We start from the raw sequence: 19839 nt of genomic DNA on the forward strand, positions 1-19839 counted from the left end.
ACTCCGTCTGCTAATAAATTGCCTCTTGAGTGATTTAGATCCTGACTACATGCTCTGAGTAGTACTGTACAATACGAATGTTGTTTTTCCATAACCTGGAAATGAACATTTCTTAGAATTAATAAACAATCAACACTGAGTGTTCACTGGACGAACAGGTTAATTGATTGTAATATTAATGTAGCTACATCCAGTTAATCTGATTAACCGATTTACATATTCATAATCAATCATAATTAATAATCATAATGAGTTATGAATAATTATTAATATTTCCCCTTTGAGTTAATTCGCTACACTATTTATTTGATGTCTCTATTATTTATTCCCTTTTTTATTCTTTATTAATAAAAATACTACTCGAATTTTACTATGTTGTTTTGCTGGCTGTAAATGCAGTGAATCCATGATAAATCCCAAGCACTGAAACTAGCAGTTATAATTTAATGCACTGTGTGGCGCTGTGGAGCACATTTAACAAGTTTATTGTATTATCACATAATGTCGTCGTCTGCCTTTTAAAATCAACTGGTTGAGGAATTACTTGAGAAATCCATCCAGTATTTGGAATATTATACCAGAATATGTCTTTTCTCAGTTGGGAGGTTTGAATGTTCTTTTGATGTGTATCTTCAGCATTGAGAAGATCCCTGTTGCTCTTTCCAATTTCCACAAACAAGCACTTTTGGCATGGTCTATGATTTTCAAACACAGTTTTTCTCCAACCAATTACTTCATTTGGAATAATAAGAATATTTGTTATAAATATGAGTCCTTATTTTTTGAAAATTGGTTTAAGAATGGGATCAATCGGGTTAGTCAACTATTTAATCAGGATGGTTACTTATTTACTTACCAAGAGTTTCTTTCTCATTATAATATTCCTGTTACTCCAAAACAGTTTGCCATTGTATTTGGTGCTATCCCTAATGGTGTCATTATGTTATTTAAGGGCTGTAATAGTTTTTTGTCAAGTTCTGAAATACCTCTCCCAGACCCGGCTGACACGTATGTAGGCAGAATATGCTTTAAATCTACAGTAAAAAATAATAGAGAGATTTGTTTTCTTTTTCTTCATGATTGGGTTTCCACTCCTCATGTCGTTTCAAGATGGAACAATTTAGTGGAAAATATATTGTGGAAGAAGGTTTGGACTTTTCCTAACAAGTATCTTCTGGTGAATAAGGTCAAAGAGATTTCTTTTAAGCTTATTCATCTGTACTATCCTGTAAAAACCTTCATTGTGTCTAAACTGAAATTAAGTATAGATGTGAACTGTACTTTCTGTGATTCACAACCAGAAACTCTCTTGCATCTTTTCTGGTATTGTGATCATACAAGAAAACTTTGGCAAGACATTTGCCAGTTCATTGTAGACTATATATATATAAAGACTTTGAGCTTTATTTCAAGGATGTCTTGTTTGGGTTTGTTATTTTTGAGAAGCAGCATGAAAATGTATTTTTTCTTTCCAACGTAATTATTTTGCTTTTGCTTTTCATAGTTTTACATCCACAAATGTAAAACTATGAAAGTGACCTCCCATTCTTCTCACTTTCAAGAAGATGTTAAGATCTATATTAACTCCTTATCTACCTCCTGAAACAAAAAGGCCAGTAAAACTTTGAATGTATGCTCACTTTTTTTATTTAAGATTATTTTGTTTTGTGGGGAGGATTGTTATGTTTATATGATCTATTTAATTGATATTTCCTCATTTATTTATTTATATTATTTATTTATTTTCCTCTAATTTTCAATGTGATGTAATGTTTGGCCATCCCTGAACCTCCGGCTCTTTTTGCACTTTTGTACTTTGTAAGCAAATGTTTAATATTAATAAAAATAAAAAATAAATAAATAAATAAATAAATAAATAAACGATAACAAAATCTTGATGAATAAAAAAAATAAAAAACGTCTTTCTCGTTAAACGTCATTTAAATAAACAAATATTTGATTTTTATGAGCCCAAATATTCAAATGCAATATTTTTGAAAGATGCCCATCCCTACAGTACATCATATCAAACGCTGAAAATTAAACAATTACTTACTAGATTAAAAAAATGTGACCAATAGATAAAACCCAGAAAGTGCAGTGCTATTGTCACGAATATGGCTCCTTCGGCCCTTCCTCCGGACCACCGGAGGGAGCCATCACCGGAATACTGATCAGTTCTCATTCGGACTACGTTTCCCATGGGCCCTCACTCCTGGGACTGATTGCACACACACCTGCACCGCATCACACTCACACTATATAAGACACACTCACACACACACACATCGCGAAGTCTTGATTTGCCGAGGTGATCATTTCTGAGCGTTTTTCTGTGGACTGTTTATCTGTTACCGATTGGACTGTTTATTCCCTGCGACCCTTTGCTGCCTACCCTGATCTTTGCCTGTTTCCTGGACTGTGATTGTTTGCTGCCTGCCCTGATCCTTGCCTGTACCCTGACTCTGTTTGTCTGCCGCCTGCCCCGACCATTGCCTGTTACTGTTTATGCCTCTGCCTTTGCCCTGTCTACTCTGTAAGTACTTTTAATAAACTAGCTGCAAATGGATCCACATTCTGTCGACCCATCATTACAGAAGACTTCGCCAATCAGCGATCCAGCAGCCCTCATGCAGATTTCGTCAGAACTAACTGCCCAGGCCAACCAGCTAGCGGTGCATCAACATCAGCTTAACCGCTTAACTTCTCTTACCGAAGAACTGGTGAAAACGCTCCAAGGCCTCCGATTTAGCCCTGCTGAAATCGCCACACCGCCGCCCGTTGTTCCCGCCAATCCAGGCTTCGCGGCCTCCCCTGCGGTCAACCCTCGCCTAGCGCTCCCAGAAAAGTTCGACGGCAGTCCCGCCAGATGTAAGGGGTTCCTTCTCCAATGCTCCCTGTTCATCAACCAACAACCGTCTCTGTATCCCACCGAATCCAGTCGGAAATCGTTTGTGTGTTCCCTGCTCACTGGCAAAGCACTGGATTGGGCCACCGCGGTGTGGAGAGATGACAGTCCTGCGTTCCCCACCTTCCAGGACTTCTTGCGAAGCTTTAAAGAGGTCTTCGAACATCCCGAAGGAGGCAAGAGCGTCGGCGATCAGCTATTGTCTCTCAGCCAAGGTAAACAAACAGCAGCTTTCGCACTCTCGCCGCTCAGACGAACTGGGTTGAGGACACATTAAAACTGCTTTTCCGAAGGGGTCTATCACTGGAATTACAAGCCGAACTCGCGTGCCGGGATGAGGGAAGCTCGCTCAACGCTTTCATCGAACTGGCCATTCACATTGACAATCTGCTACGCACCCGACGACCCGTTCGGCTATCCGCCTCAGCCGGACCCACTTTGGAACCCATGCAACTCGGCTACACTCCGCTACTTCCCGAAGAGAGAGAAAGGAGACGACAACTACATCTGTGTCTCTACTGCGGCCAGGCCGGCCATATCAAGATTAACTGCCCCGTACGACCTCAGTCTTCCAATCCCAAAGCGGTGAGTTCTGCACCACACTCCAACTGCTTTAAAATTCCCATTCAGATTACCGTAAATGGCCAACGTCTATCCACTCACGCCTTGCTGGATTCTGGAGCCGCCGGGAACTTCATGTCTGATGCTTTCATCAAAAGTCATAACATCTCACTAACAGACTGTAATTCCCTGTTGACAGTGGAGGCGCTAGATGGGAAGCCCATCGGCGGAGGCAAAGTGATCCATATCACAGACGAACTCGCTTTACAAGTAGGGGCCCTTCACCATGAGCTCATTCGCTTCTACGTTATCCACTCACCCAACAACCCCGTGATCCTTGGTCTGCCGTGGCTCAGAACCCATAACCCACACATTTCCTGGAAGGAGGGCCAGATTGTACAATGGGACGCCAACTGCCATGCCAACTGCTTGAAACAAATCACTCCCCTGCCAGTTCAAGCCGCTGCACTCCACGATTCTGACACCGAGAAATTAAACATACCCGAAGAATACTCCGATCTGGCTGTGGCCTTCAGTAAGAACAAGTCCACCGAACTTCCTCCTCATCGCTCCAGGGACTGTGCCATCGACCTGTTGCCTGGAACCACACCTCCCAAGGGCAGGATCTTTCCCCTGTCACAACCCGAGTCAGCAGCCATGAAAGCCTACATCGAGGAGGAACTAGCCAAAGGATTTATCCGCCCGTCCACATCACCGGCAGCCTCAGGATTCTTCTTCGTCAAGAAAAAGGACGGCGGATTAAGACCTTGTATCGACTACCGTGGACTCAATGACATCACCATCAAGTTCCGGTACCCCTTACCTCTAGTTCCTCCAGCCCTCGAACAACTCAGGCAGGCCACATACTTTACCAAGTTGGACCTTCGCTGTGCGTACAACCTGATTCGCATCCGAGAAGGGGACGAATGGAAGACCGCTTTTTCCACCACCACTGGTCACTACGAGACCCTCGTCATGCCGTTCGGGCTAGCCAACAGTCCCTCTGTCTTCCAGTCCTTTATTAACGACGTCTTCCGTGACATGCTTAATCGCTGGGTCATAGTCTACATAGATGACATCCTCATCTACTCCAACTCTCTCAAGGAACATGTTCAGCACGTACGGGCGGTACTCCAAAGACTGATACAACACAAACTTTATGCAAAAGCAGAGAAATGCGAATTTCACCAAACCTCCACAACCTTTCTGGGTTACATTATCAGCCGTGAGGGCGTGGCCATGGATGACAGTAAGGTGAGGGCGGTACAGGACTGGCCACAACCTTGCACACTGAAGGAGTTACAACGGTTCCTGGGGTTTGCCAACTTCTACAGGCGATTCATACGGAACTTCAGCGGTGTTGCAGCCCCGTTAACGTCCATGACCAAGCGGCAGTCCTCACGTCTCATCTGGTCCTCTGAGGCAATACAGGCTTTCCAAGAGCTAAAGGAGCGTTTCACGTCAGCACCCATTCTCCGTCACCCAGACCCTGAACTTCCCTTCATTGTAGAAGTGGACGCCTCCAGCACGGGCATAGGGGCCGTCCTTTCTCAGCGCCAAGGTAACCCAGAGAAGATGTACCCGTGTGCTTTTTATTCCTGGAAAATGTCGGCGGCTGAACGTAATTACGATGTGGGCAATCGGGAATTACTGGCTATGAAGGCAGCACTGGAGGAGTGGCGTCACTGGCTGGAGGGAGCAAAACATCCGTTCACCATTCTCACAGACCATAAAAACCTGGAATACCTGCGTTCCGCCAAGCGTCTAAATCCACGGCAAGCTAGGTGGGCCTTGTTCTTCACGCGCTTCCAGTTCTCTGTAACTTATAGACCAGGCTCTAAGAACACCAAGGCAGACGCGCTGTCACGGCAGCATGAGGAGGTGGAACGGACAGAAATCGCAGAGAACATAATCCCTGACACCTTACTGCTGGCTCCAGTTCAATGGGACATTATCACAGAGATCACACATGCCAACGAACAGACCACTCCTCCTCCAACATGCCCGCCGGACCGCACCTACGTCCCAGCACAGCTTCGGGACAGACTACTTCATCACGTGCACGACTTCCCAAGCTCTGGTCATCCGGGTGTTACAGCCACTCTCCATCTGCTACAAAATCAGTTCTGGTGGGACTCCATGTTATCCGACACTACCCGCTTCATCACTAACTGTACACCCTGTCAAACCACCAAGGCTTCACACCAAGCGCCAGCTGGACTGTTACAACCATTACCCATTCCTCAACGTCCCTGGTCTCACATAGCCATTGATTTTGTCACGGATCTCCCAGAATCCCAGGGCCACACCACCATACTCACAGTCATCGACCGTTTCTCAAAAGCATGCAGACTCATACCACTGGCCAAACTACCCACAGCATTCGAAACAGCTGAGCTTCTATGCAATTATGTGTTCCGTTTCTATGGACTACCAGAGGACATTGTATCAGACAGGGGCCCACAGTTTACATCTCGAGTCTGGTCATCCTTCTTCAAGAGTCTCAATATCAACGTCAGCCTCACTTCAGGGTACCATCCAGAATCCAATGGCCAAACAGAGCGCATGAACCAAGAATTAACACGATTCTTACGCACCTACTGCCAGCGCAACCAGACTGACTGGAGCCGTTATCTGCTCTGGGCGGAGTACGCCCAAAACTCCCTACAGAAACCTGCCACTGGTGTCACGCCCTTTCAGTGCATCTTGGGCTTCCAACCTCCATTATTTCCTTGGTCTGGTGAACCATCCAATCTACCGTCTGTTACTGAATGGATGCAAAGAAGCGAAGAAACCTGGGACCAAGCTCACCATCACCTACAACGCGCCGTAAGAAGGCAGGAGATGCAGGCCAATCGTCACCGACGTCCCAATCCCCAGTACGCCGTGGGACAATGGGTTTGGCTGTCCACCAGAGACCTCCGGCTAAGACTTCCATGCAGGAAACTCAGTCCCAGGTTTGTAGGGCCCTTTCAAATTATCAAACAAATCACCCCAGTATCATTTCGTTTAGACTTGCCTGCTAATTACCGTGTCTCTCCCACTTTTCATGTTTCGCTGCTGAAACCCTCCGGGGGTCCGAGAGGGGAGCCAGAGGGAGCCGAGGTCCGCTCCCCCCCACCCTTGATGATTGAAGGCGAGGAAGCCTATCAAGTACGAGAGCTGCTCGACTCCAGGCGCCGGGGTAGGAGACTACAATACTTAGCCGACTGGGAGGGGTACGGCCCGGAGGAGCGATCCTGGGTCAATGCGGATGATATCCTGGACCCCTTACTCACAGAGGAATTTCATCGGACGCACCCGGAGAGACCGGCCCCTCGACCACGTGGTAGACCCCGGCGTCCGCTTCCTCGCGTCTGGAGCCACTCACAGGGGGGGGGCTCTGTCACGAATATGGCTCCTTCGGCCCTTCCTCCGGACCACCAGAGGGAGCCATCACCGGAATACTGATCAGTTCTCATTCGGACTACGTTTCCCATGGGCCCTCACTCCTGGGACTGATTGCACACACACCTGCACCGCATCACACTCACACTATATAAGACACACTCACACACACACACACATCGCGAAGTCTTGATTTGCCGAGGTGATCATTTCTGAGCGTTTTTCTGTGGACTGTTTATCTGTTACCGATTGGACTGTTTATTCCCTGCGACCCTTTGCTGCCTACCCTGATCTTTGCCTGTTTCCTGGACTGTGATTGTTTGCTGCCTGCCCTGATCCTTGCCTGTACCCTGACTCTGTTTGTCTGCCGCCTGCCCCGACCATTGCCTGTTACTGTTTATGCCTCTGCCTTTGCCCTGTCTACTCTGTAAGTACTTTTAATAAACTAGCTGCAAATGGATCCACATTCTGTCGACCCATCATTACAGCTATAAAGAATGAAACATAAGCTCTGCTGTCTTAAAATAAATAAACTTCAATCTCACTGTAACTGCTGTACAGTATAATGATACTAACTCTAGTTTCTCCAGCTTGAATTGTGGGTTCATCAGTAGATCACTGAGGTTTTTCACTCCAGAGTCTCCTAGATTATTCCCCCTCAGGTTCAGCTCTCTCAGGTGTGACGGGTTTGATTTCAGAGCTGAAGTCAGGATGACACACTGTTCCTCTGTAATCCTGCATCTATTCAGACTGAAGACAGAAAGAGAAAAGACAATGACTCAGATCTATGATGATCAACTAACATGTTTAGCTTCATCCAGCAGACTTTTCCTGACAAACAGGGATATCCAGGAGCAAAAACATGGAGAAAGACTACACATTGTTCATTTAAATATACTACTGACACTGTAACAATACAAAGGTTGAAATCGTCGATCTATTTATGTTAGTTTACACGTTCATTTCATATCATCTTTAAGGTTCTTTCGTGTCAATGTCACTCTTGGTTTGATCACTGGGACAAATGTGTTTATGTCGGTTGTTTTCAGACACATTGTCTACTCTCTAACACTTTACAATAAGCTTTCATTTGTTAACATGAACTACATTAGTTAACATGAACCAATGATGGACAATACTAGAACAGCATTTAATAACCTTAATGTAAGTTTCAATCAAACAAGTTTTGGAAAAGGTTCATTAGCTTTAGTGCTGCACCGTGAGGCAGTGTCACGTCTGTTCTAGTGCTAGTTCTGCTGCTCAATTCGGCTGTATTTAATATTTAATATTCATATTGACTCGCACATTACATAAACTTCACCAGCAAATTGAGTGATCATAATTTGTGAAACATAACATGCTGAATTGACTCGTTCACATCGTCACCCGCCACAGATGATTTTTACCCGCATTTGACGAGTGTTAATTTCAAACCATGTCATTATGAAATTGCACAGTAGTAGTCTGTGTGTTAATGCATTAAGAAAAAACAGGTCAAGACAGTAACTGTGTGCAGAAAGCACCTAAAAGTTGTACATTAAACTCATGAGAAAGGAAAATGTTGAAAAACATCATTACAACAACACTGTATGGGATTTTTAAGTTTGAACAGTAAACTAAAACTCCTGAGAGCTGAAACTTCGACTCTGAGAGCTTTCTTTGAGACCAGAACTGAAGGATCACAGAGAGACGTCGAGTTTGCCACGACAGTGACGAGTGTCCATCCCTGACAGAACTAACCTGTGAAAGTTAGGAAAGACATCTGTGTGTTTATAGTGCAGCTGTTTTTTCAATCTATCACTTATTTGAAGAGTTTCTAAGCTCTGGAAGAAAACCATTGATCTCCCTCTACAGGAACTGAAATAATTATTGACCCATGATCAAACTGTCTTAGTCAAATATTAATTGTTTGTATAAATTGCCTGTTTAATTGTATTACTTTACATTGGTGTGGCTCTGTGTGACGCTGAGAAAAACTGCTCTGACTCAAACAAGTGAGGAAATATTATTATCAGCTACAGTAACATCACAATTAAAAGTAATGTAATGTTTTAAATAAATGAACAATACTCACGTCAGTGTGTTGAGTCGACAGTGTTTATCCTGCAGTAGAGCAGCGATCTGATTCACTCGTGTGTCTCCTAGTTCATGTTCACTCAGATTCAGCTCTCTCAGGAGTAACGGGTTTTTACCCACAATTCCACTCACATACTGACAGGCTTCATCTGCAGCAGGACTCAAAAACCTGCAGAAGAGACAATTCAGTTCTCAACTAAATGTCTGTTGCATTACAAAAATGATTGATAAGACAAGCTCTAGTTAGTTATTTAGATATAACTCTTTTCTTTAAACATTTAAATACACAAATAAATATATAAATACTTGAAAACAAAGTGTGATAGAGTTATTTAAAAGAAACTAGAGCGACACTCAGTCCTAAAGCAAACTCATAAGAACAGAAACGTCCCACAGAGCAGAAGGACAAAAGCTCACTAGATCATGATTTTCAGTATGAAGACAGAGTGTGAAATTAAGGCCTCGAGATCTTTCTGGCTTTTAAGAACAGGGATGCAAACACACCAGGATTTCAGAATCTGGATTATAATGCATCATGATTGTCCCAAAGCCTTGTTAATATGCATAGAGACTTCATCCTAGTCTTTATGATTGTACATTTTAATATTAGAAACAGTGCTAATAGTATACGTTAGATGCCAAATATATTATAGATTCTTTTAAACATAATTTATGATTCTGGATAATCTAGATTTAACACAGATCACGATTCTCCCACAAATCTGAAAACAAAGTATTAGACAACTAAACAAAATAATGTAATTTTCTTGAGATTCTGACAAAATGTTCTATTTAATGTTATAAATCTATTTATAAATGTCTAAAATGTTATAAAATATTTATTACTTTACATGAATTCATTGTGAAAAACTTCTTTGAAATGAATGAATGAAGACTTGTTTTGTCAAGAGTTTTTGAACGAATCTCTATCAAGTACATTTTAAAAGTCACTGGTCGCCACCTACTGGCATAACAATGTAATAAAATCTTTATTTGAAGCGTAACATTAGTTTCAAAGGTCATTTACTCATTTTAATCGCTGCTGCAAAATCAGTGTGTATATCTGGCCAGGGTCTGCTCATTATCGTGAGGTGGTTCTTTCGGTTTTACACTGGGGTTATTTACCCCACATTATTATGTTTCTTGGGTCTGCTCTGTTCCCTTCAAAGCAAACAAACCAGCGCATCTTTATTTGTTGCTTATATTTGTGTTGAAGTAAGCCAGAAATGCGCAGGTGCTGCTCAATTCAGCTATATATTTAATATTCATATTGACTTGTGAGTTGAGTATGTGTGATAAATCTGCACAGATTACATAAACTTCGCCAGCAAATTGAATGAACATAATTTGTGAAACACAACCTGATTTTTACCTGTAATTTACGGGTGTTCATTTCAAACCCTGTCATCATGAAATTGCACAGAACATTTTGTGAGAGTAAAATCAAACTGTTTAATTACGTTATGACAATATAGTATAGTAGAGCTCAACTAAAGTTGTATTCGTTGGTAAAATGGTAATGTTAGCAGCGTTATACAAGGTGTATTTGGAATAAAAAGTATGTTCGATTCAGTGGAAGAAACACTAACGTTAAAATCAAAACAAGTCAGTCATGTCAGGCTTATTAACAGTCCCAAACTTTACATATCGATACTTAAGCCAATTAAATGAAGGTTATCATAACACTACTTTACCAGATTCTGACATTAAGGCATGTGGGCAGACCTAGCGGAGATGACTCTCTTCAGTCGTGTTCACTCTTCCAGGAGCACTGCACGTGGTGTGAAGCCAGGAGGTCAGAGGTTGTTTTTTTTTTTGGACAACTGAGAAGGAGTGATTCTCATGATGTCATTGACCGTGACCCTGTCCAAAGACTGTCCTCTCAGACCGTCCAGATTATAAAACGGTTAGTTCCTGTCCTTGATTCTGATTGGTCAATAGCTGTGTTTTATTCACGATAAAACACGGCTATGACTGCTTCACCCAACGGTTCTGTGTATCACTACACAACACCCTTAGCAACATAAACTGTATGTTCTCAGTTGATATTGTTCATTGAATCTTACAGTATTATGTAGAAGAGTATTGTGAGAAAGAGATCGAGTGAGCGAGTTTATACCTGCATTCAGATTTAGCATTTTCCTTCAGGTCAGTCCTATATTCATAATTATGGAAGCACATGTGTAGCAATATTCAGTTTAAAATGCAAAATGGCAATGAATTTCTGTATTTAAATTTACATTTTCCATACTATATGTGCAATGTTTGGAGCAAAATGATCATTCAAATTCAATAATATAATTTACATTTGCTATTTCCTACACTAATTTTAACATATAATTTAAACATATATTTTAGTGCTTTATAAGTTGCGAAATTAAAATGTATTACAGAAATGATTATATATGTTTAAAATGTTCAAGCGAGAACATTTGGCGTGTTCATTGAACCTATCAGAATAGAGTAAATCCAGAGTCAGCGAGAAACTGATTTGATTGGCTACAAGAAGAAGGACCCGCCCTCCTCCTCACGCTTCAGTGAGTGAGAGAATCGTGCCAAAACTGTAAGCGCTGCTAAAAGACGGAACTGTACAAATCGGGTTATTTCGGGACCTTTTTGCCGTACATACACAACAAGTCATTTAGACATTTGCAACAATTTGTTTTTTACACATACAGATCCATTTTGCAGTTCTTTAAACTGTTGTTTTCGCTTACAAATCACTGTTCACAGGCTTGCAATGCTTTTGGCCAAATTCCGGCAAAAAAAAAAAAATGTGCCAAAAGTGTAAGCGCGGAAAAATGGCAGTCAGAAGAATACAGATCATATTTATTTTGCTTTAGCATAAAGCTGCAGTTTCACAATTCATGAACTGCACTTACGAATAACAGTAAAATGCTGCAAATAATTTTTTCTTACGCTTGAAATGCGATTTACACCTTTACAAATCTTCTCTTGCGCATGCAAATTTAATTTACGCTTACAATCTTGTGTACACTTCCACAAATATTACTTTGCGCATGCGATTCTTTATGACATCATTTTACCTTCATACCTATAAATGATGCAAAAACAATATTCAGAACGATAAAAAGAGAAAAACGTACAACCATACTGATAGAGCAAGCAATAATCTCGGACAGCTTGTCTAAGATTATTTCTATGTTGTAAAGCACCGCTCAATCGACGCGTCTGTTTCAGCACTTTTACAGACACGCGAGCGCGCTCACCTCACGATAAGGTGCACGTTCTCTACGAGTCCTCCTGACCATAAATATCTATGCTTCTAATAACGTACTGGTTCTATGACTGACGGATGTTCATAATCATCAGGAACACTGACATTTCTCTGTTCTTGCTCAGCTTCATCAGTTTATGCCTCGCTCTTCTTAGCTCTGCTGCCGCCATGTTGACAACACCTGGCCCCGCCTTGATGCAGTGATTGACAGGGCGGGGCGCAGACGTGATTGACCCGAAATGCATTTTTAAATCCACATTGAATTTTGTTCCATTCATTGCAGGACATTTAATGCAATCGCAAGTGTCTTAACTGTGAGTGTAAATGCAATTAAAAAAATAACATTTAAATGCTCATTTTGCTACAATTTTTACAGAATATAAATACAGAAATGCATTGCCATTTTGCATATTACATTTTAAATTGAATATTGCAACACATGTGCTTCCATACATAATAATAAATCTGTTTAAATGTCTGATGTATCATTTCGTCCTTTTAACAGTTAAGGGGTTTTCATGTGACTAACAGCACTAGTCAAAGTACAGGTGCTGGTCATATAATTAGAATATCATCAAAAATTTGATTTATTTCACTAATTCCATTCAAAAAGTGAAACTTGTATATTATATTCATTCATTACACACAGACTGATATATTTCAAATGTTTATTTCATGTAATTTTGATGATTATAACTGACAACTAAGGAAAATCCCAAATTCAGTATCTCAGAAAATTAGAATATTGTGAAAAGGTTCAATATTGAAGACACCTGGTGCCACACTCTAATCAGCTAATTAACTCAAAACACCTGCAAAGGCCTTTAAATGGTCTCTCAGTCTAGTTCTGTAGGCTACACAATCATGGGGAAGACTGCTGACTTGACAGTTGTCCAAAAGACTACCATTTACACCTTGCACAAGGAGGGCAAGACACAAAAGGTCATTGCAAAAGAGGTTGGCTGTTCACAGAGCTCTGTGTCCAAGCACATTAATAGAGAGGCGAAGAGAAGGAAAAGATGTGGTAGAAAAAAGTGTACAAGCAATAGGGATAACCGCACCCTGGAGAGGATTGTGAAACAAAACCCATTCAAAAATGTGGGGGAGATTCACAAAGAGTGGACTGCAGCTGGAGTCAGTGCTTCAAGAACCACTACGCACAGACGTATGCAAGACATGGGTTTCAGCTGTCGCATTCCTTGTGTCAAGCCACTCTTGAACAACAGACAGCGTCAGAAGCGTCTCGCCTGGGCTAAAGACAAAAAGGACTGGACTGCTGCTGAGTGGTCCAAAGTTATGTTCTCTGATGAAAGTAAATTTTGCATTTCCTTTGGAAATCAGGGTCCCAGAGTCTGGAGGAAGAGAGGAGAGGCATACAATCCACGTTGCTTGAGGTCCAGTGTAAAGTTTCCACAGTCAGTGATGGTTTGGGGTGCCATGTCATCTGCTGGTGTTGGTCCACTGTGTTTTCTGAGGTCCAAGGTCAACGCAGCCGTATACCAGGAAGTTTTAGAGCACTTCATGCTTCCTGCTGCTGACCAACTTTATGGAGATGCAGATTTCATTTTCCAACAGGACTTGGCACCTGCACACAGTGCCAAACCTACCAGTACCTGGTTTAAGGACCATGGTATCCCTGTTCTTAATTGGCCAGCAAACTCGCCTGACCTTAACCCCATAGAAAATCTATGGGGTATTGTGAAGAGGAAGATGCGATATGCCAGACCCAACAATGCAGAAGAGCTGAAGGCCACTATCAGAGCAACCTGGGCTCTTATAACACCTGAGCAGTGCCACAGACTGATCGACTCCATGCCACGCCGCATTGCTGCAGTAATTCAGGCAAAAGGAGCCCCAACTAAGTATTGAGTGCTGTACATGCTCATACTTTTCATGTTCATACTTTTCAGTTGGTCAAGATTTCTAAAAATCCTTTCTTTGTATTGGTCTTAAGTAATATTCTAATTTTCTGAGATACTGAATTTGGGATTTTCCTTAGTTGTCAGTTATAATCATCAAAATTAAAAGAAATAAACATTTGAAATATATCAGTCTGTGTGTAATGAATGAATATAATATACAAGTTTCACTTTTTGAATGGAATTAGTGAAATAAATCAACTTTTTGATGATATTCTAATTATATGACCAGCACCTGTATTTGTCAGTTGAGTCTTGTTCTGTTTTCAAAACAATTCAGTCTTTTCAATATAAAAGTCTTCATTACTGACTGACACACTCATAAAGACAGTCTTTGCCGCCATCTAATGGTGTGAAAATGTACTGTAAGCTCTGTTGCTGTTCACAGTCAGGGACTATTTTTTTTCCAGTGGAAGGAAGGCTTTCAGAAAAAGTTTACTTTATGAAAGTTGCATTGATACATATTTCTGGCTTTAATATTTGTATTGTGTGGTAACTGTTTTATAAAGCAATAAGGTACTCAAGGCTAGTGCTGTATCGTGAATAAGTCACGGCTGAAGGGGTTACTCTGCTTCACGTCGTGCCTAACAACGCCCTTCAGCCGTGACTTATTCATGATACAGCACTAGCCTCCAGTACCTTATTGCTTACAAAGAACATACACTGACCCATAATGTCTATTTGACCTGTAGCTTGTACCACAACTAAACTGTGTTGACGGTTATCATCATCATGACAGAACCCATAGCATCTGATCTGATCTTGATCATTTTGTTGCAACATATTCTCCAGCTTATTGTATAACTAATATAATATATTCGTTATGAATATCTAGCCTGCATATAACTATTTTTGTATTAATTCATCCCGTCTCACCTCAGTGTCTTCAGTTGACAGTTTGGATCCTGTAGTAAATCATCGAGCTCCTTCACTCCTGATTGTCCAGGATCATTTCCTGTGAGATCCAGCTCTATCAGGTGTGAAGGGTTTGATCTCAGAGCTGAAGCCAGAGCTTTACAACCTTCTTCTGTTACACTGCAGTTAGAGAGTCTAGAACAGGAATGAAAACATTCAGCTGATTAATCAGTTCAACCTCAACAATTTAAATCCTTAAAGTCAATTTTATTTTGTTCTTTGTACAAATGTATTGAAAGATAGTTGCAAAAACTGACAACTGAATATGGAGGCAAACAAACGACACAGAGAACTGTAATATGTTAGACATCAACATCACTTTCAAGGTTTCAATTATCTAAAACTGTACAGGTGTAAAAGTCTTTGATCTGAATGATCCACAAAAAACAACCTGAAAATGGCCGAAAAATGAGAAACTAAAGTTTGGGAATGGACTAATTAAAGTCCAGACTTCAACTCAGACTCACTGTGAGATATTGAGAATAAAGTGTTTTAGTTTAAACTGTTGAAGTGATTTTCAGCATTTTGATTCTTGTATGTGAATGTTACTGACCTCAATCTCTCCAGTTTACAGTGTGAATCCTTCAGTACGTCACATAAGTGCTTCACTCCAGAGTCTCCTAGATTATTCCCGCTCAGGTTCAGCTCTCTCAGGTGTGACGGGTTTGATTTCAGAGCTGAAGTCAGGATGACACACTGTTCCTCTGTAATCCTGCATCTATTCAGACTGAAGACAGAAAGAGAAAAGACAATGACTCACATCTATGATGATCAACACACATGTTTAGCTTCATCCAGCAGACTTTTCCTGACTAAAACAGGGATATCCAGGAGCAAAAACATGGAGAAAGACTACACATTGTTCATTTAAATATACTACTGACACTGTAACAATACAAAGGCTGAAATCGTCAATCTATTTATGTTAGTTTACACATTCATTTCATATCATCTTTAAGGTTCTTTCGTGTCAATGTCACTCTTGGTTTGATCACTGGGACAAATGTGTTTATGTCGGTTGTTTTCAGACACATTGTCTACTCTCTAACACTTTACAATAAGCTTTCATTTGTTAACATGAACTACATTAGTTAACATGAACCAATGATGGACAATACTAGAACAGCATTTAATAACCTTAATGTAAGTTTCAGCATTAACTAAACTATTTTTAAATACAAAAGTTTTCTGTTAACATTAGTTAATCCACTGTGAACTAACATAAACAATGAGTAACTGAACAGATTAAGGAATAAAAGTATTTCCTCGAGCAGAAGAGAATCAAACAAGTTTTGGAAAAGGTAGTTCATTTGCTTTAGTGCTGCACAGTGAGGCAGTGTCACAACTGTTCTAGGTTCAGTTTATGTTTTCATGTCTTTTTTTTTTTTTTTTTTTTTAATTTCTCAGTCTTGCTCTTCATGTGATCTTGTCATGTGTTCCCCTGTTCATGTGTCATGTTCTGATTGGTTCCTTTGTCGTGTTTGAAATCGCCCCCTATACCCTCATTCACTATTCCAGGGGCGGTTTCTTCATCAGGGCAATAGGGCGACGCACCACCAAAGTGAGAAAGGGACGGATATTTTTTCAACCACAGTGTTACGCTAGCTGTCACTGCTAGGCTGTTTGTTCTATTTCCTCTGGATATAGGCTATAGTCCAATCAGCATCAATCACGCTCTGTGGAGCACCGCCTCTTTTTGGGTGATTTCACTCTGGCCGAGATTTGCCCCGAGTGCTCCCATAGACTTCCATTAAAAAAAATTTTTTTTCGAACTGCAGGCACTGCAATGTATGGAAGCCCGTTTCCACCACAATTGAGTAAAAAAAAATATAATTCTGTAAGTCATAATAATGAGAAACTTCTACGCATGCGCAAAGCAGCGGAGCAGTGACACGCTAGCGACATCCGCTGGTCAAATGCGGTAACGCCGCAACCATGGCACGTTCTGCAAAAGTGTAATCTATAATATCATTAAATAAATAACATTATTGATAAATTATCAGTAGCCTATGAGACGGGATATAGTCGTTTTTGTGTAAGAACAAGCAGAAACACAGAGTGGTGATCCATGGATTTCAAACAGATAGAGGAATGTTAAGACAGCACACACCTACATATCCGAGTCTGTTAAAGAACGCTTCACCTGGAAAGCTGTCTTTTGCATACATTCTAATGAGTCATAAACATCTTAAAAGGTGTTTTCTGTAGGAATATCACTGGAATGAAGGTTTATGACTGGGCAAGTGCTTTAGGACCCGGTTTATATTAGAAAAGCTTTCCAGCGCCTTGTCTAGGCAAACCTGCACATCAAGCCTAGACTCATCTGCGAAATACGTGTTAACGTTAACACATAAACCCACACATTTTATGAAGACGTTGCACTTAAACTTAATGAATACATGTCATATTCCTTCGTTAATCTGATAGTTGTGTAAGCCGTCGCGTTCATGCAACAGTTTCCACCGTTACCATGGAAACCACTTTGCATTCCACCTTCTCGTGCGCATGGAAAAGTATTGAAGATATACGGATAATTTATAATAACTGATGTTGTTTAATGATGCTATAGATAGACTGCACTTTGTAGATTACTTTAACGAAAACAACTGTTTTGCATAAAGTGCCATGTTTGCTGTTCTCGCATTTACGAGACTTTGACCAGCGGATGTCGCTAGCGTGCCACGCCCTTCTGCTCCGCTGCTCTGCGCATGCGTAGAAGTTTCTCATTGTAGCTTTGCAGACTGTTCCCTTATTCAGTAGGTAGGGCCTGTAGGTTTTAACTAGAGAGAATGTGAACACCCGCTGTGTAACCTCTAACCCCTGCAGGGTAAACGTCTATATTGCGTTTGAAGTCATTTTAAATGTTTTACAAGATAAAATATTTCAGAGTTCCTTGTGCTATATTCAATATCCACATATCGCCCCAAAAATCTATTTCAGCGCTATTTAAAAATTAGGATAGTATAATAAAATAATGTAAAGATCTCAAGTGCAGACGATGATTTAAACCAATATTTTATTAAATCAAGCAAATGCTACGAATAAAGAGATGCCGAGAATACCTGAAGTTGACTAACATTACAGCATATTCAAGTATACAGTTTGTTTTTTCAAAGTTGTTTTGCAAAGTGTAAGGAAAGCAGACACACACACACACACACACACACATATTACAATCACACAGCAATACATTGAAAATGTTGATATTAAAAATTGGTAAACAATTTCAAAAGCAGTATGTTTCAGGAAAAGTGCAAACAAATCAAAGAAAACTCAAATGTCTCCAAACTGTTACATCCTAATATTTGGTCTGGTTTCAGAGTCAGATGACCACTGGGAAAGACCTTGTGACTTGTGTGAAGTTTGATGAGTTCAAGAACCCTAGCACTGTTAAACATGCGGTACAATAACAATGTTCAATAGAAACTAGAATCCAACTGACTGACTGAGTTTGTTTCACATATAAAATGTAAATTATCTCTGTAAAAACAGTTCACTTGCATTCGCTAGTTCTAACTATTGACATTTACAATATGTTAAAACATTTTAGTATTCTGCTGGAAGAGGACAAAAACTGCCTATCACATGTTTTCATAAAAAGAATAAGAAATTATATAGACATAGAACACAACGTCTGTTTTCTGGATCAGTTCTAAAGGACAGACACCCAAAAAAAAAAAAAAAACCACTGGTGTCAAAGTATTGGTGTTGACAGAATATATATATATATATATATATAAAAACTTTTCACTTAAAAGTACTACTTATCAAGTGTAATTAATTTACTTAACTGTTGTTTAAAGACAAGCACAAAAGAACTGTGTGTCTATGACTGATGTGAAATGCATAGCTTTAAGTGTAATAGCTGTAACTTTTCACGTTGATGCATTGTGTCTTGTGAACGCTTCATAGACAGACCAGAAAGATGGCCTAAAAGAACATTACACTTTTAGTTTAAACACTCATGTAGTAGGAGTATCATTTGTTCATGTTTTCATTATGTCCTGCGAGTAGCTGCATGTTTGACCAAACTCAGAGAGCAGTCTTTATCTAAAACTGTACATATATACAAACTAATAAAAATTGTAAACCGTGTCATCTGCTAGTGGAAAAATGGCATTTACAAATTACAATCTTTTGCAATAGATCAGAAGAGAGGATTTCTGTAATATGTTTACATTATAGCTAAATGTATCTTATATGTTCATACACACATAGTAAAATTGTGTACGTATAAATACATGTATAATGATTGTTTGAATTTCTTCTTTAAAAGGGTATACAATGTTATAGTTCTCAAAATGAGCTTGCATTACAACAGCGTGGCACAGACTCTAACAAAACTGTATACTGTAATAGTTTAAAGTTTAAATGTGTGGTTACTAAAACACAAAGAAACATTTAACAGATATACTAGGTTTTAACAGCAAGGACATTTTCTACCACAGAGTCTGATGTGGACATGCCTGGTAGGGATTTGGCCTAATCTTTGGTTTTTAAGGGAAATTAAACAATCTCAGGGGACCGACTGAACCTGTGGAGTCGCATCTTCTGAAAGACCCTGGCATGTGTGGATTCACTCAGTTGAAAAATGTTGTTTGTAGGGTCACTTTAAATCACTGGGGGTCAAAGGGCATTCTTCCTGTTAGTGTCATCACAGACATTTTTAAAAATTGCACATATATTTTTGAGTAGATAAACCGATATTATATATTTTTGTATATTTTCAGTGAAGGGTATGTTTCCACAGTGACAAATGCCAACTTGTGCCATTCTAGATCATAGATAGTACAGAATGTCAGGTGCAGAGTTCAGGCACAGCAAAATAGTATGAC

At 40.3% G+C, this 19839-nt stretch overlaps 2 protein-coding genes across 2 annotated transcripts in view; one reads left to right on the plus strand and one right to left on the minus strand.

The window, feature by feature from the left end:
* Positions 1 to 19839, minus strand: part of LOC127504736 (NACHT, LRR and PYD domains-containing protein 12-like) — a 595457-nt gene that overhangs the window by 415489 nt on the left and 160129 nt on the right. Inside the window, exons 37-40 of the mRNA XM_051879684.1 lie at positions 15558 to 15731; positions 14966 to 15139; positions 8931 to 9101; positions 7433 to 7606 (exon numbers count right to left, since the gene is read on the minus strand). Of these exons, the coding sequence (XP_051735644.1) occupies positions 7433 to 7606; positions 8931 to 9101; positions 14966 to 15139; positions 15558 to 15731 (693 nt within the window). The remainder of the gene's footprint in view (positions 1 to 7432; positions 7607 to 8930; positions 9102 to 14965; positions 15140 to 15557; positions 15732 to 19839) is intronic.
* The window catches only part of LOC127505029 (uncharacterized), a 78444-nt gene that overhangs the window by 1207 nt on the left and 57398 nt on the right, over positions 1 to 19839 (plus strand). Inside the window, exon 1 of the mRNA XM_051880280.1 lies at positions 1 to 1186. This exon is cut by the window's left edge and continues 1207 nt beyond it. Coding sequence (XP_051736240.1) covers positions 623 to 1186 — 564 coding nt within the window. The 5' untranslated portion in view covers positions 1 to 622. The remainder of the gene's footprint in view (positions 1187 to 19839) is intronic.

Source organism: Ctenopharyngodon idella, chromosome 2 (assembly GCF_019924925.1).
Source record: "Ctenopharyngodon idella isolate HZGC_01 chromosome 2, HZGC01, whole genome shotgun sequence".
Classification (NCBI taxonomy): Eukaryota; Metazoa; Chordata; class Actinopteri; order Cypriniformes; family Xenocyprididae; genus Ctenopharyngodon; species Ctenopharyngodon idella.